Consider the following 18840-nt stretch of genomic DNA (forward strand, 5'->3'; position numbering starts at 1 on the left):
GACAGTATCACCAGATATTGGAGTTGACACAGACACTGGAGTCATCTAGTTCAATCTGTAGCATAAAGCAAACTTGACAATGGGCCACTCAGTCCACTTGGAGATCTAAAATGGGAGAGGATCTACTGCCTCTCAAGACTGTATGTGGTAAGAGGTTGTTTTCTTGAAATTCAACTGACTTTGCTGCCTTTTAACTTTTACCCAATGGTTTCTAGTAGCCCCTTTGAAACTATTCCCCCCCCCACATACACTCACAGAGATAATAGTTTATTAAATATGGACATGGCATACTGAGAGGAAAATCTTTTTGGCAACTGAGCAGAAGATGGTTTGGAGAGGGCAGAAGACTAAGAGGCTAAAACCTCACCAGGTGAGTAGGGCCTTGCTAGCCAGGATGATGGCTTCGTGCGTAGACAGAAGGGAGATGCTTCAAAGCTAGAAATGACAAGACTTGCCAACACAATGGATGTGTGGCTTGAGTGAGAGTGAAGAGCCATTGAAGGTATGAGCCTGACTGATGATGGGATCCTTGTCATTTGTAAGGAGGAAGAAGAAAGGAGGTTTTTTTTGGGGGGAGGGAATAAGGAATCCTGAGTTTTAGTTTAGGCATGCTGAGCTTAAGATGACTATGGGACTCACAAGTCGATGTCCAAAAGCCAAGTTGATATTAGGGGACTGGAGCTCAGGAGAAAGACTTGCTCTGTATATATAATTTCTGCAATCTGTAGAGAGATGACAATTTGACCCCATGGGAGATAATGGGATTCTAGGCCAAACACTGACAGTTAATAGGCAAAACCCAGATGAAGTTCCATCAAAGGAAACTGAGAAGGGGGGAGTGCTCAGACTGTTGTGTGCCAAAAATGAGAGGATCCAGGAGCAGAAGGTGACATAGAGGTCAAGAAGAATGAGGACTGAAAAGAGACCATGGCAAGTAGGTGATCTGTCACTCTTGGCTACTTTGGAGGGAGAGTTTGAATTGAATTTTGAATTATAGAAGTGAGGAGAACTAGAAACCTCTAGTCTGATTTTCTTAAGGAGTTTAGCTGAAAATAGGAAGACAGAGAAACAGTATCTAGTAGGAGTGTTTGGTTCAAAGACATGGGAGATAGGGGTATGTTTATAAGTAGCAGGGAAGCAACCTGTAGATAGGGAGATGTTCAGGATTAGAGAAAGAAGGGAACTAATCTGTTGGAAAAGTAGAGAGTCTGTGGGGCTAAAGATGAAAGCTGAAAGAAGTCCCAAAGACCATGTAGTCCAAAGCCCTCATTTTACAGGGAAGGAAATTGAGGTCCAGGGAAGTTAAGTGACTTGCCTAAGGACATATGAGTCTTATGTAACACAGCTGAAATTTGAATTCAGGTCTTCTGATACTAAATTCAATGTTCTTTCCACTATTTTCCCTGAGTTCCCATCTCTATGGAAGAGGAAATACCCACATGACAATAGTGGATCCCCAAATTGGATTGCACTAGATGTTTTTTTGAGGTCTTTTTCAACTCTAATCTTGTGGTTCATTAAAAGCATTGAAGATGAAATGTTGAGGAGGATTGGTGGCACCCAAAGATTTTGGGGGGAGGACATAGAAAACAATTGTGTTTCTTAGTTTGGGAAGACAAAAAACCAGGCAACTCCTACTCAGTTGTTGGAGGCCAGAGGATTTGGAGCTGGCAAGAACCCTCAGGATGATGAGCCATCTTATAGATGAACAAACCCAGGGCCTAGAGAGGCGAAATGCTGAAGTCACATGGGTAGCAAGGATAGGCCCAACTCCAGATCCAAAATGCATCCCCAGTACACCGTGGCTTCTTCTGATGCTCTAGCCCAGAAGTTCTTTGAATGTGACCTGCAGACTTTGGGAGACTCTAAAACCCTTCAGGGAATCCAAAGACATCAAAAAAATTTTCAGAGGCCTCTTTTACCTATTTGAATATTCTATGTGAGGCCAAAACAATGTATTGGGACAAGTGGAATGAAGAAGTAGGCAGGAGAGGCCAAGTAGGTTCTAGTAACCTAGACCTGGGAGGACTTTGCCAAATTATATAAAACTATGCCATTTTTCTCCCTAAAGTTTTCTTGTAATTCATAAAATACAGCTATTTTCAGGAAATCATGTTATGTTAACATGTTATAGGGTTATTATTATTTTAAATTAATTCATCCTTTCAAATTCCATCTGTTTTTTATTTCTAGTATAGTAAATACTGATAGACACAACCACGTAAACAAAGTTCCTTGGGGAAGGGAGTCCTTGGTAAATCTGACAAGTCTGAGACCAAAATGTTGAAGGCCCTATTCCAGTAAAACACGTTTTTAACAGTTCTTCAAAGAAGCACAGACGATCAGTCACATATGATTAAAGTGGTAAAATGTATTTATCATCTGAGAAATGAACATGAAAACAATTTCCCTTGTGCTCATCAAACAGCAAAGATAATAAGAGCGCCTAAAATTTAGTGTTGGCCTGGCTTTGGAAAAGAAACAGGCCCCTTACTTGGGTGGAACTGGGGACTAGTTCTGTCACCTGGAACTATAGGATGAGAGTTAACAAAATGTGCCTTCCTTCTACCCCAGTGGTGGATCATTTGACTGGGATAATATCCTAAAAGAGGTTATTGATAGGGGAAAAAGTACAACTGTGTGAAGACAAAGGTTTGGAGCTTACCATTCGTATGGCACATTCAGAGAGTAGCTCCTTTGCTCCTCACCTGTCCCTGGGAAGCAACCAGTGCCCTTGTGATCCCTGTTAGGAAACGGAGCCAGTGATTTTCTCTGAGGGACACAGCTAGTAAAAGCCTGAGGCCAGATGGGATTGCCAGGTTTCCTGTCTCTCCTCTGCCCAACCCTCCTTGTCCAAGGATTAGGGAAAGACCATGCTGACTTGAGTGTGTCAATAGACTATTGTTGCACTTCTCCAAAAAGATGAATGTGAAGAATTCGAATAAATAAAGGCAGATTTCTAGTGAAGAAAAAATAACAAGATGGCCATGTTGCTGGCCACAATGTGTAGAAAGATTTCCATGGTAAAGAGAAAGAAGAACCCGAAGAAGGAATAAAGAAAAATCTGGTGGCATTGATTTTCAAACTAATGGAGATGGTGCTGCATTAATGGCTTCTGGCAGAATCTTGGAACCCCAACAGTTTTGGGGCAAGTCTCAGCCTTAGGATTATGGGGAAGTTGTTCAGGGCCTCAAAAACTGCAGCTATGTTACCTGTTTGTATTAATAGAGGGGGTTTCCATATTTTTCGTTTTCTCTGATGAAAGGAGTTCAACTCGTCCTTCGAAAAAAAGTGATTTATTAGTTGGGCATCCAGTCAGTCACACTCACTTGGAAGGGGTGGGAAGGGAAGGGAACCATTTTTGTTCCTTTACATATTTGCTTCTCTTGTTCCTGTTTGTATATTTGACTATTTATAGAAATTATAATAAAGTTTATTTTGAATCACATATATATGCTTTCAGTATCTAGAAGACAGTGGAGCTGGCTGTAAAGGAAAAAAGCACTTTTTGGGGACTGGAGAATCAACACAAAAGGATTTGATTTTTTTGTTGTTGATGTCTTAAACTTTTATCCTAATTAACAAAGACATTTTATAAATAAAAACATGAATCATCTTTTATAAATAGCCTTGTATTCAGCTAAGAGTTAAGTGATCAAACACATTTTAGCTTGCCGATGTCATTGGACTTAATTTCCAGTGAACGCCACCAAGCATACATTCTGTCTAGTTTATGGATTATGCGAGTGTAGATGTTATTTATCAGTCTTTAATTCCTGACGGGGTGGAACTACTTCCAGGCCTGTGTAAGTGAAAGAACCAGGGCCTGAGCTGCTTGCTGTGTGTGGTTGTTCTGAGTTTTAGCTTCACTGAAGGATGGGCTTTCAGAGCTAGAAGATGTCGCTCCCATGCTTTTTTCAGAAAGGCGATTGGGCCGATACCAAGGCCTGCCTAGCTGAAGCCACACAGTTCAATTAGCAACTTGGTAGATCCATTGCTAGAGCCTATGTATCCTGAGCTAGGCTCTGGGGATAAAAAAAGGGAAAAAGAGCCCAGCTTCTGCCCTTGAGGAGTTTACATATTCATGGAAAGGAAATAGAAGAGAAATATGCTTGAATATTGGACAAGGTAAATTGTGCTAAGGGCAGAGATCCAGACCGAGGATTTAATTAAGTAGAGCCCAGGACTACAGGCCATGTGAAATGTGACCCAAGAATTCTTACTGGGTAACTAAAGGGAGCTTGAATAGGCCCAGAAGTCCACCAAAGGGTGGGTTTTACGTAAAACATCAGCTCTCATCAAGCCTCAATCAGAAGCTTCTCTAGAAAAAGTGGACAGGAGTAGCTGTGCTCTATTCAGGTACAGAATTGCTATGGCCTTGTATGAATTCTCAATACACATCTAGAGTGTGTAAAAAATTAACAGTTCTTTTTTTGTTTTTGCAAGGCAATGGGGTTAAGTGTAAGACAGTTCTTTTGAGGAGTAATTCAAGAATGCATTTGAAGACTTGTGGATTTTATCCAGACCCATATAACCCAGACCTTTCTTTTAGATTCCATTGGATAAGGGGCAGTGTAATGTGCTTAGGCATGCATGTTGAACCTCTGCTTTTTGACTACGCTGTGACTCAAAGGGCAATTGGGTTTGAAGCAAGATGGGTCCTTGCACATTGTTCAGAAATGACTTGCCTCAGATCTTTGATTCTTAATTGAGGAACTATTTCTGTAGTTCTTATTCCTGTAAACTTCAACTTGTCTTCCTTACCAGGACTATTTACTCTCAGGGGAAGAGTTATAAGACCACCCTAGATTTAAACTTGTGAGGCCAAGAGCTATTTTGATCAGTCCTCTGATGTTATAAATGTAGAAACTGAGGCCCATGGAGGGGAAATGACCTGTTTAAAGTCATACAGGTATAATGACAATGAAGGATTTGAACCCAAGTCATCCAATTCCAAAGCCAGTGCTTTTCCCACCATACCGACTACCTTCTTGATGATCTCTTATACTGTATCTCTCAGCAAGCCATCATTGGTGATATTGGCATCCATGGGCTTAAATACCACCTCTATGCGGACAATTTCCAGTTATATACAAATATGCAAATCTAGTCTTCCTCTTTAACACCCAAGTCCCTCATTAGCAACTGCATACTTGAGGGCACCACCATCCTTCCAGTCACTCAGGTTTATAGCCTTGAAGGTGTCCCCTCCACTCCTCATCCCCACATAGCCAACCAGTGGCCAAGTCTTAGAATTTCTAGCTGTGTGACATTTTCACATCTGAACCCTTCTCACTCCTGGCACTCCTCATTACATCTTACCTGAACTATTGCAGTAATCTCCTAATTGGTCTCCCTACCTGCACCCAAAAACTTTTTCTACCCCAATCTGTCCTTTACAATCTGTCCAAAGTAATTTTCTTAAAGCAAAGGAGCATGTCACCCCACTACTGAATATATTCCCATCACCCCTATCACCTCAAATTTCAATTGCTTCCTCTGTTGGGCCTTTAAGACACTTCACCACGGATCTCCCCCTGTATATACTCTCTGGTCTAGCCAAGCAGGCCACCTTGTATCTCCTTTCATCTCCTATCTCTTGTCTTTTAGAATCTCTAGTTTCCTTTTGAGGTTTTGCCTGACACCCCCCTCCCCAAAAAAAGAAATTTATTTTATATTATTTTGTATATTCTTTACCTAAACTCCTCTAATAGAATGTCACTTCCTTGAGGGCAGGCACACTTTGTTTTTGTCTTTGTGTCTAAGGCCTGCCCTTTGGTAAACATTCAATCTGAATAATTATTGCTTGACTGAAAGAAAAGTAGTTCCTCATCCAACCTTTCTGGAGAGCAATTTGGAATTATATCCAAAGGGCAATAAAAATGTGCATCCCTTTTGATCCAGCAATACCACTACTGGGTCTATACCCTGAAGAGATCATGAAAAAGGGGAAAAACATCACTTTGTACAAAAATATTCATAGCAGGGTCAGCTAGCCAGTGGATAGAGCAACATCCCTGGAGACAAGAGGACCCGAGTTCAAATCCAGCCCAGACACTTAATTATCCAACTGTGTGACCTTGGGCAAATCATTTAACCACATTGCCTTAAATAAAATAAATTTTAAAAAATATTCATAATAGCTCTGTTTGGGTTGGCAAAGAATCGGAAATGGAGAGAATGCCCATCAATTGGGGAATGGCTGAACAAACTATGGTATATGTATGTCATGGAACATGGTGGTGCCCTCAAGTAGGGATGGGAATTCAGGGAAGCCTGGAAGGATTTACATGAACTGATGCTGATCGAGAGGAACAGAACCAGAAAACCATTGTATACCCTAACACCTGATGGACTTGCTCATTCCATCAGTGCAACAATCAGGCACAATTTGGGGCTGTCTGCAATGGAGAATACCGTCTGTATCCAGAGAAAGAACTGTGGAGTTTGAACAAAGACCAAAGACTATTCCCTTTAATTTTTTTTTAAAAAAAGTTATCTTATGTAATTTTGCTATCTCTTATATTTCATTTTTCCCCTTAAAGATATGATATCTCTCTCAGCACATTCAATTTTGATCTGCCATCTGTGGGGGGGAGGAAAGCGAGATTGGGGGGGAAACTGTAAAATTCAAAAATAAATTAATTAAAAAAAAGGTAGTTCCTATAACTATTGATTGGTTGAAGTATGGATCAATTAGAAAGGGTTTGGAGGGCAGTGCAGTTGAAGATGGAGTTCTGGCTTTGCCACTGACTGACAAGCTAGGAGCTCTGGCAAGTTGCTTAAGCATCTCTGGGCCTGTCTATCCATCTGTAAAGCAATGGGGCTGCTCTCCATGTCTCCATAATCTCGAACATGGCTATAGGGTTGTCTAACACTTCCAGAAGTGCAAACTCATCAGAGAGAATCTTAGTGGAGAGCTTTGTGGATTAACAAGGTTAACCAACCTGAGAGCTTTTCCAGTTCATTTCATTTCATTAAACTCTCATTGAGTTCCTTGCTCTGAGTTAGATACTGGGGAGTCAAAGAACAAAGAAAAATCATTCTATTGGGAGTGGGGGGATTACAACAGGCATAGACATTTGTGGGTAGAAAGTAATTACAGGAGGAAGTAAGTACCCCCAAGGGGAGTAGGCTGGGGAGAAGGCAGGACTTTACCTGGCAACCTGAAGTGAGCCTTGGAGGAAGTAGGGGATTCTAAGATGTACAGGGGAAGGGGGGTGCGCACCATATTGCCACCTCTACAGAGGGAATCAACTTGTAAAGGCAGAAAGTTCTGTTTCCTTGCCTTTGTCTAGATAGCTGGGCCCTGTTGTGTGAAATGCTTTCTTGCTTTTCCTCTGTCTTTTGGAATCCCTCTGGTGCTAGCTCCTCCTATGGGAGTGTTTATATGATTTCTTCATCTTGAAATTACTTCATACTCACATGTGGTGTCCCCTGAACAGCAACTATTTAGTTCCTAATTCTTCAATTCCTGGTAGATAATTAGGTGCTTAATAAAGATTTAGTCATATTCAGGGAAATGACTAATAGCCGTTTGACTCTAATATTTGAATCTAAGGGGAGTCATTGAAGGGTTTTGAGTAGATGAGTGAGATGGTCAGTCCTGTGTCTTGGAAGGATAACTTGGCAGTGATGGAAGATATGTTGGAAAAGGGAGAATCTAGAAGCTAAGGTGACTATTGTAATAGTTCAGGTGAGAATGATGAAAGCCTGAAGTAGGGGGAAGGAGGGGAAAGAACAGGCACTGTACTAAGCACTTTACAAATGTTATTTCATTTTATTCTCACAACAACTCTGGGAGTAGTTGTTATGCTGATTTTACTGGTTAGGAAACTGAGGCAGAGAGGTGAAGTGATGTGTTGAGTGTCTGAATCCTGATTTGTGGTCTGCCTAACCACAGGTACAACCCTTTTATCTCCTTAGTTAACTAGCTGTATCAACGTAGTCCCCTTCTGAATAGTGATTTCCTGCAGGTAGGAGTGAAGAGAGAGCTTTCTGACAAGATTACCCAATACCCTTTCCATGATTGAGAATAAAGAAAAATAAAATCCATTATAAACATATATAGTCAAGCAAAACAAATTTCCATATTATGTCCCAAAAAATTATCTCATTCTGCACTCTGAGTCTCATTTATCTGGAGTTAGGTAGCATGTTTTATCATTGATGCTGCTATTGTTCAGCCACTTCAGTCCTGTCTGACTCTTTGTGACTCATTTGGGGTTTCCTTGGCAAAGATACTAGAGAGTGGTTTGCCATTTCCTTTTCCAGCTCATTGTATAGATGAGGAAACTGAGACAAACAAAGTTAAGTAATTTGCTCAGGGTCACACAGCTAATAAGTATCTGAGGTCAGATTTTTGAACCCTGGACCTTCTTGATTCTAGCTCTGGTGCTGTATCACTGCATCACCTAGCTGTCCATGTTTCATCATTAATCATTTGGAATTTGTAGTTGGTTATTACTCTGATCAAGGTTCCTAAATATTCCAAAGTTGTTTGTCTTTATCCTATTGCTGCCATTATATGACTCCTTCTGGTTCTTCATTCTTCATCTGTTCATACAAATCTTCCTAGGTTTCTCTGAAACCATCTACTTCATCATTTTCCATTCCACAATGATGGTAATAGCTAGAGTAGAGCACCTACCCTGAAGTCAGGAAGACCTGAGTTCAAATTTGACCTCAGACACTTACTAGCTGTGTGATCTTGGGCAAGTCACTTAACCCTGATTGCTTTGCTTCCAGGGCCATCTCCAGTCATCCTACTTCATATCTGACCACCAGGCTCAGATGGAAAAAAAGAGGAAAAAGTGAGGCTGGTGACTTTGCACAGCCCCTTTATTCAAATCCAATTCACATGTATGTCATGGTATCACCTCCCTGATGTCATGGTCTTCTTCTGTGGTGGTCTTCTTACAGAATGAAGGACAAACATCGTGATCATATTTATATACCAGAATTTGTTCGGTCATTTCATAATTGATGGGCAACTCTTCAGATTTCCATTCTTTGCTTGAAATATTTCTGTATATCCTCAGTGAGAGTTTGTCTTAGGAATTATCCTTCCTTTAATCTACCTTCTAATCCCCCCCCCTTTCTATGTTTCATTGTTGAATGGAATACATTTCTGTACTTGGCTCTGAGTTTGTATGTGCGTGTGTGTACATGTGCATTCTTCCCTTTTTTGTCCATCAATTTCTAATTCTCTAATACCACAAAAAAAAACTGCTGTAAATATTTTTGTATTTGTAGGTCCTTTTCCCTTTTTATGATCTCTTTGGGATGTTGTGGTAGGGGTATTGCTGGATCAAAGGTTCTTTACAGTTTGGTCAGCCTTTGGACATAATTCCAAATTGCTCTCCAAAATGATTGAATCAATTTACAATTCTACCCAGAGTGCATTAGTTTCTCAATTTTCCCATAACTTTTTCAACATTTATCATTTTCCTTTTCTGTCCTGTTAACCAATCTGATAGGTAAAGTGGGTCCTCAGAGTTGTTTTAATTTGCATTTCTTCATATGACTATAGCTAACTTTGATTTCTTCATCTGGAAATTGCCTCTTCATATCCTTTGACTATTTATTAATTGGGGAATGACTTGTATTCTTATACATTTGACGCAGTTCTCTATACATTTGAGAAATGATCTGGCCTTTATTGAGACACTTGATGTAAAAATTGTTTCCCAGCTTTCTGCTTTCTATTTTGATTTTGGTTACATTGGTTTTGTTTGTGCAAAGTCTTTTTAATATAATCAAAATTATCTATTTTACATCTTATAATGCTCTCTATCTCTTGTTTGATTATAAATTCTTTCCTTCTCCATAGAACTGAGAGGTAAGATATCTCAGGCTCCCCTAATTTGTTTGTGATATCCTTTAGGTCTAAATCATGTGCCCATTTTGACCTTATCTTGCAGTTTTCCAGTTTTCTCAGCAGTTTTTGTCAAGTAGTGAATTCTTAGCCCAGAAGCTGGAGTCTTTATGTTTTATTATGGTGATTTATTATTATGTTTTGTGACCTAATCTAGTCCACTGATTCACTCTTTCTTGACCAGTACCAGATAAGTATGGCTAGGCCACTTCCTTTGCATTTTTCCCCATTAATTTCCTGATATTCTTTTTTTAAAATTAAATTTTTTTTGTATGGCAGTGGAGTTAAATGACTTGCCCAAGGTCACACAGCTAGGTAATTAGTAATTGTCTGAGGCTGGATTTGAACACAGGTCCTCCTGACTCCAGGTTGGTGCTCTATGCACTGTGCCACCTAGCTGCCCCCATTTCCCTGATACTCTTAACTTTTTGTTCTTCCAGATAAATTTGTTACTATTTTTCCTAGCTACATAAAATAGCTGTTTGGTAGTTTGATTAATATGGCAACTGAATAAGTAAATTAATTTAGGTAGAATTGTCATTTCTATTATATTGGCTTGGCCTACCTGTGAGCAGTTGATAATTTTCCAAGTGTTTAAGATCTGACTTTAGTTGTGTTAACAGTGCTTTGTAACTGTGTTCATATAGCTCCTGGATTTGTCCTAGTAGGTAAACTCCCAAGTATTTTAGATTGTCTGCAATTATTTTAAATGGAATTTCTCTTTCTTAGGTCTTGCTGCTAGTTTGAGTTCTCTTTTTTTAGTATGATTCCTGCTATGATGTCATTCACTGGCTTTTACCCAGTCTCCCTGCTTCATTCTAGGTGCAGGTCAATTTCTTTACTGCATAAACCTAAAGGCCAGCAGGAAAATGTGGAGTTTTTATGTCTCAAACCATTTCATTGTATGTGTAAGAATATAAACTGAAACAAAATATGTACAACTCTAAGAAAATCGCACACAACTGATATATATATATATATATTTCTTTCTCTTGTAGCCTGGATACCTTTCAGTTCTCTGTTATAATTTTGGAGTGGAAACCTACCACCAGAAGAAATTTGAAGAATGCTCGTATTGGCTTGGGTAATATATAGGAACTTATTTAAGTTTGGAAACTTGAGGAATTTCAATGCTTCTATATGTTCACTCTAAAAAGTAGAGATTGTCTGACATGCAGCCCATAACACTCCTGAGAGAGGCCAATGCCCCAACCAGATTCAAATGTCATTGGGAAATAGTTCACAAAATATATACAAATATAATAAAACATGGAACACATTATATTTGAAAACTAAGTCAACAAGTGGTCCACAGGGATCCTTAGGTACAGTTTAATGGCACCTGTTTCTATTTGAATTTGATACCCTGAGCTAAAGGAATCAGTGGACTTTTTTTTTTAAAGGTAGACAGTTATATTGACCAGAAAAAAGCAAATCTTTCCCAATTTTAAAATCAGCATTTCCCCCACCAAAAAAATTTTCCCCATAACTTGTTATTAATTTTTATATTATCCATTTTTTAAAATCCAGGCAAAAATTTTCTCCAGCCTGCCTCTCTATCACTGTCAGCCTGTTTCCTGGAATCTTTTTTTTTTTTAAATTAATTTTTGTTGATGCCTTTTTAAAAGCATCATAGTCACTTTAAAGTAGATAGGTGGTACACTGGACTTGGAATCAAGATGACTCCTCTTCCTGAGTTCAAATCCGGCCCTCTTCTTCCCCTAATCCCTAGTCAAATCTTACATTTCAGAGTTTGGTAACATCAAACAAATACTTTCATTGCTCTGATGTCATATGCTGATTCTGATAATGTCAATCATTAATCCATAAGCAATGTATAAGGGGCTAGGGCTAGATACAAAGACATCTGAGCAAAAGGTTTCTCCCCTCAAAATGCTTGCATTCTATTTTGGGGAGATATCATAGTCCTCCATAGCTGTACAAAAACAAATTCAAGAGAATTGGGGGGAGGAGCTGGGGTGGAATTCAGGAATAGCTTCCTGTTGAATGTGTCCCTTGGGCAGAGTTTTAAAGGAAGCAAAGAATCCTGAGCAGAAAAGGTCTAGGAGTGCATTTCAGGTGTAGCAGTTAGCAAATGGAAAAAGACAAAGCCAGTAACTGAAGTTACAGGGAGCCAGGCCAGTGGGGCTAGAGTAGACAGGGTGGGGGAGAATGGCATATAATTTGGTTGGGAGGTTAGCCTGAGACCAGAATGTAAAGGGTTTAATAGCAAAACCTAAGGCTCCCAGGGTTCTTTACCTTGCCATCTAAGCTTATTGAATGAGTGCATAGCCACACCTTGACTTTGGGAAATCCCTTTGGCTGCAGGGTGGGAGACACAGAGGGGAGAGTTGGGATTGGAAATTGGGAGAGCATGGAAATGGCTCTTGGGAAAGCCTGAACTAAGAGAGAGGGGCCAGAAAACAATCCAGAAAAGCAAAGGGACACACTGGATTATTCTGGAGGTAGTCTATGGAACTTCCAGTTTAGGAACATGGTGTTCCATGTTATAGAAAGTTGACAGTTTATATTCCTACATCCATTTCAATGACAAAATACTAACTGTAGGGAAAATTCTTTGCATCATTTTTTAAAAAAAGTTTTTGCAAGGCAATGGGGTTAAATGACTTGCCCAAGGCCACACAGCTAGGTAATTATTAAGAGTCTGAGGTCAGTTTTGAACTCAGGTCCTCCTGACTCCAGAGCCAGTGCTCTATCCACTGTACCACCTAGCTGCCCCTGTATCATTTTTAAGAAGCCAAGAAATACAAATTTAGTAACTGATAACATTGTTCACAGGCATAGTTTATCTCCAACATTTCTACATAAAAATTATTTGTGTTTCAATCCTTGCAATACACTTTGTAAAGAAGTCCAAAATTGTTTTGAAGACTGAACTTAGGACAATTAAAATCACACAATTGGACTAGTGAGCCAAGATATTCTGCTTTTTCATAATAGGTATGTTCTGGAATCATTGAGTATATGCCTTGTCTTCTCTTGGTAAAAACACTTTAAAAGAGTGGACTAGAGGGGGGGGGCCTAGGTGGTGTAGTGGATAGAGCACCAGCCTTGGAGTCAGGAGTACCTGGGTTCAAATCCAGTCTCAGACACTTAATGATTACCTAGCTGTGTGGCTTTGGGCAAGCCACTTAACCCCATTTCCCTTGCCAAAAACCTTAAAAAAAAGAGTGGACTAGTTTAAGAAAACAGATTCAGGACAGGTTAAATACTCTTTGATTAAGTGAATAATCTTTCTTTTCCTGCATTTGACAACTTTTGGGGGCAGAGTACTGACAAGGGCCATGGCCTGAGGCAAGAGGGATTTGAGGGTCAGGAGACTAGTTTAGAGCTTGCTCTCTAAAAACTGGTGATCAAGGCACAAACCAAGACTTCTTTTCTACCTGCCTTGTCATATGTATCAGAATCAGAACTCTTATGTCATAGAAATCTGATAGTGAAAACTCTGGTGCTGTAACTAGTACTGTTTTCTCTTTCTACCTTGGATCTGATATTTTTAGGAACATACTTGGCTCCATGGTATAGCTAATGATATATAATAGTGACTTAATTATAAAAGGATTCTTTGGAAAGAGAATTGGGGGAAAATAAGCCCTAGCTCTAAAAGAAGAAATAGGACACGGGAGAAGCACTAGATTTAGGATTGGGGAGGCCAGAACTTCTTCCTTGCCTTAAATCTAGCTGCCATCATGAGAGAAGAATTCACTTTTTTTTTTTAGAATTCTTAAATGTCACCTCATCTATGCTCTCAGAAAAACCTGGAAAGGGGCGGCTAGGTGGTCCAGTGGATAGAGCACTGGCCCTGGAGTCAGGAGTACCTGAGTTCAAATGTGGCCTCAGACACTTAATAATTACCTAGCTGTGTGGCCTTGGGCAAGCCACTTAACCCCATTTGTCTTGGAAAAAAACACCTAAGAAAAGCCTGGAAAGACTTAACTCTGACTGATGCAAAGTGAAATCAGTAGAACCAGGAGGAAATTATCCACAGTGTTAACAGCAATATTGTGTGATAATCTGTGTCTTAGCTTTTCTCAGCAATACAGTGATCCAACACAACTCTAAAGAATTTAGGATGAAAAATGCCCTCCATTCCCAGAGAAAGAACTGATAGTCTGAATACAGATCAAAGCATAACTTTTGTACTTTATTTTTCAGAAGTTTTTATTTTGATCTATAAATACCAACATGACTAACATGGAAATGAGTTTTGCATGATTCCACATGTATAGCCTTTATCAAATTGCTTGATCTTCTCAATGAGGGGGATAGGGGAGGGTGGGAGAGAATTTGGAATCAATTTAAAAAATGAATGTTGAAAATTGTTTTCACATATAATTGGGGAAAAAATAAAGTAGTAAATTTTAAAAAAGTCACTTCATGCATTCCCTCTCCTCTTATAAATTATATAAGATAGGAAACCCAGTCCTAGTGAGATTGGATTGTCATATTTTTTTTTAGGTTTTTGCAAGGCAAATGGGGTTAAGTGGTTTGCCCAAGGCCACACAGCTAGGTAATTATTAAGTGTCTGAGATCAGATTTGAACCCAGGTACCCTGACTCCAGGGCCGGTGCTTTATCCACTGCGCCACCTAGCTGCCCCGGATTGTCATATTGTTGACAAAGGGTAGAGCTAAGATTTCAATCCAGAGGCCTCTAGTACATGTTTATATCAAAATCTAACCCGTAGGGGCAGCTAGATGGTGCAGCACTGGCCCTGGAGACAGGAGGACCTGAGTTCAAAGGCAACCTCAGACACTTAAAAATTACCTAACAGTGTGACCTTGGGCAAGTCACTTAACTCCATTTGCCTTGCAAAAAAACCCAAAAAATCTAAACCGTAAGAGACATTTTCCTGATTCCTATTAGATGACAACACCAAGCCCCTGCAATGACTGTATTCATTGCATATTTCTGTTGTATAGATTAACCCCATGAGAGCAGAGACTTTGTCCATGTATCCACAACATCTAACACAGTACCCAGAAGAGAGAAGGTGCTTCAGTTAGCTTTTGTTAAGTGCCCACTGCATGAGGTACCATGCCCTGCTGGAGAAGAGGGGGGAAGAGTCTTATAAATTGGATTTGATTCCTCCATTGTATGCCCTTGCTCTGGGATTAATGGTCTCTTGGTTGTACTGAGAATGATCAGATAGCAATTTTTAAAAATTGTATAAAGAATTTTAATTTAACTAATGCCAAGTCAACTTCAGTTGTCTTCAAAAGTTATACAAAAATTTGACTGTGGGAAATTAACCATTGAAGAGAAATATAGTAAATTAGAAAAGACTTTGGAAATTAACACCAAGTTACTGCTAATTCTCTTTTTTAAATGGTAAAAATATCCCAATCCTAGTCAATATTTACTTCTATGTGCTTGATCTCCCTGCTAATGCATTTGACTTAATTCTTTGAAGCAAGTAGGGCTTATAGCAGTGGTAACTAGCTAGATCTCTCCCAAGGGTGCTCATTTTATCTGAGGAAAGCTTCTTTCCCATTGATAAATTAAATTCAAGAGAAAGAAATGAAAATGGTTGGGAGGATAGGTGGAAGGGATAGAGTAAAATCGATGGGGGAAAAAAAGCTTAAAATTCTTATTGCTTCCTCCCCCAAATAATGGGAAAGACTTGAGAACCGTTTAAAAATGTGTTTGAAGGCTTTAAGGAAAAAACAAATTATTTCAAGATGACATGAATATGAATGAATAAAGAAGAGTAATGGAATGGAATCACTAAGCCAAAGAATACACACAGGAAAAATTCCTAATTAGTGAGATCTTATTGTAGTGTAGACAGTGAAAGAAACTGGAGAAGCAGTAGAAAACATTTAAAATGTAAACCCTAGAGAATGTTCTGCCAGGACAAATCCAGTGATAATTCTAAGTGAATATAACTTAATGACTCAAGTCATCAGAAAGTTGGAGAAGGAAGCTCTGAGCCCCTTGCTTGGACCCTCTTTCCCTCAAGTGAACCCTCAATTTGCTGAGCAATTTATATATGGCCTTTGACCACTTTTGGAATGCACAACTGTAGTCCCTAAAACTCTGTGCCAATTCTTGTTTGCATTTGTATTCATATTTCATCACTTTTTTCCTGAATCTGTGGTCTTATCAGTATGTGTACTTTCCCCAGCATGGATTGCAACAGGTTTATTATGTCTTTTCACTCTATGTGACTTCTCTATTTCACGGTCTCCTCCACATGGGGTCCGGTGTGCCTTGGGGAAGGCCTCCTTTATACCAGCACACTGCTACATTGTTGGTTTCTTGATCTCTGCCTTTGGCAATCAGACTTGGGAATCGTAAGACTGGATTCCTACTCACAGTCATGTCTTTAAAAGCATAACATAAAATAACATTGGGTTACAAAAGAAACCAAATACAGTTATCAAAATATTATTTAAAAAAGCATAAGTTCATGGATACAAAGATAAGAACTTTTGCTTTAGATTTTTTACATTGTGTGGAATAAATACAAGTGGTTTATGTGGCTTAGCAGTTGCTTCTCACTCCTGCTCTGCACCCTTAACTGCTTTATGTTGCTCCTGGTGTACAGTTTGTCCTTGATCTACTATGTCAGAATTTACTCCATGTACCTCTCTGTTGTCCTTTGGGGGACCAAACCCTGACTTTGATTCTTTAGACTTGAAGCTATACAGAACCACCAGAAGGATAGTGGTTTTAAAAAGATGGGCCTTTGTTTTGGGTAGTAGAGCAGCAGGGATGGAGGGAGAGAGGGGGATTTGTTAAAAATAGTGTATAATTTCCCAAAGGAAGTCCAGTTTACTGTCTCCTTCCTGTTAAATTTGGATCCCAATTCATTGTCTAGCCTGTGGCTGTCCAAAATGCAGCCCACAGGGCAGTTTTATGCAGCCACCTGTGCCTGTTTATACCACAGAGCTCTCACTAAAACGAGTGAGTATGTTGTGTATGTTGTCTTGTTTCAGTAGAAACTTTTTTTTTTAGTTTTTGCAAGGCAAATGGGGTTAAGTGGCTTGCCCAAGGCCACACAGATAGGTAATTATGAAGTGTCTGAGGTTGGATTTGAACTCAGATTTTCCTGACTCCAGGGCTGGTGCTCTCTCCACTGCGCCACCTAGCTGTCCCTCAGTAGAAACTTTTAAAAGTAAGGTTGGATAGCCCTGGTCTAGCCATCTTTTTTTGTTCAAGATATATGTACTGATGGACCAATTCTATGGACTGTCCATCCAATTGTATATAGTCATTATATATCATTTTTTTCCTGTTTGGAAACTGACCGAATTTTTGAGGAATTATGAATAGTATGAGGTTCTCCAGTGTTTTTGTTTTTTGCCATCAACATAATTTGTAGTTACAGTAGTTTGCAAAGCAGACACATCTCTAGGACCTCATCATCAATGGAGAATCCCTCTTCCATTTTCAATGGTCATTATCCATGGCATTGGTAAACATTTTTGGTGAGTCTATGACTCCTTGTTACGTGCCTCACTTGGTATTCATTACCAGAGGAGAGTCAAATAAAAGTAACTATCAAGGAGTACTGTATCATGTTAACATATTCATAGATTATATATTCTTGCAGGAGAGCTTATTAGGGAGCATTTTGCTCTATTTAATCAACTTTTTTTGAATCAACAAACAAGACCTTAGATAACTAGGTGTCTAGCTAGCTAACTAGAGCTTCTCTTCTCTCCTACCCCCCACTTTGAATTTTATTTTCATACAGAAACAATATATTTGATATAGCCAAATTAAAACATCTTCCTGTTTCACATCAGAGTAAAAAACCAAATTTTGCCAATTTAAGTTGTTTGGTCTAATTAGCCAAAGCTAAATATCCAATATATGTGAAAAATAAAGACCAACTTTCTCCCTCCCCATCCCAGTTGAAGAGAGTGCAACTTATCTCAAGAAGTTCATTATAGAAATGTAAAAACAGAATTGATGACAAGAAGCAGGTGGAATTTTGGAATTTTTGTAAAAGCACCTGAACTAATCTTTGCCACTTCTTGGTGGCAAATCTTGACCTTGGGAGGGTTACCAGGATGGAAACAGTAACCCTATCCTCAGCATTTATGCCTCATGGGTGAGCTCATTTGTAGTTTCTACAAATTGCTGGGTACTGTACATCATTTCTTCTGTCTTCTTACTGAGTACTGGGAATATAAATACAAGCTAGCAAGACAATATTTATTCTCAAGAAGCTTTCCTTCTAATGGGGGAAAATAACATATAAAGTGGAGCTGAAAAGGAGGACTCAGGAAAGGCTGCCCTTGTTTGGATTAGGCAGCTGTTGAGAAGTCTGGAAAGTAGGGTAGTGAGTGACCTGGAGCACAGCCAGGACCCTTCCTGAAATATTGGACTGGGTAGGACCTCGGGGCAAAAATTTTATCAGTCTTGAATTCTTTACATTTTGGGGTCAGTTTTATGACTTTGAAAGAGTGATCTGTTGTAGAATATCATTATTAAAGCCGGCCTGTTCCCTTCTCATGTCTTCATCAAGAACGTCATTGGTGCATGTGTAGGCTATTCTTGTAAAGGTTATGCATAGATTGCAAAGTAGGCATATGAGTCAGTAGTTATTAATATTTTCTTGGTCTCCTTTTAAAAAAGTAATAAGGTCTGTGATTTTTTTCCTTTGTGTTTTGCTATCTTTCCCTCTTTCACATGTCTTGAGAATCAAACCTCCAGCTCCCTCCCTCCTTCCTTCCTGCATAGAAACCCTTTGTATATACTTCAAAAATGATGATATTCCATGTCAATTCTTTTATCCATTTCCCACATTTGGAATCATTAACTAGTTTACATAGGTCAGAGTAGGGTTGCCTTAATTTTGTGCCATATTTTCTATTTTTCTAATTTGGCATTTGTTTTTATTTAGGTTGTTCTAACAATAAGCTAATAGCATATGTGTGTATAATATACATATCACTGATTTAAAAATGGCTCCTATATTAATAACTAACT

General features: G+C 39.2%; 1 protein-coding gene across 2 annotated transcripts in view; it reads left to right on the top strand.

Moving 5' to 3' along the window:
- TEX11 (testis expressed 11) overlaps positions 1–18840 on the top strand; it is a 198673-nt gene that overhangs the window by 46101 nt on the left and 133732 nt on the right. For both annotated transcript variants that reach the window (XM_074199437.1, XM_074199438.1), the window contains exon 8: positions 10876–10961. In XM_074199437.1, coding sequence (XP_074055538.1) covers positions 10876–10961 — 86 coding nt within the window. The remainder of the gene's footprint in view (positions 1–10875; positions 10962–18840) is intronic.

Source organism: Macrotis lagotis, chromosome X (genome assembly GCF_037893015.1).
Source record: "Macrotis lagotis isolate mMagLag1 chromosome X, bilby.v1.9.chrom.fasta, whole genome shotgun sequence".
Classification (NCBI taxonomy): domain Eukaryota; kingdom Metazoa; phylum Chordata; class Mammalia; order Peramelemorphia; family Peramelidae; genus Macrotis; species Macrotis lagotis.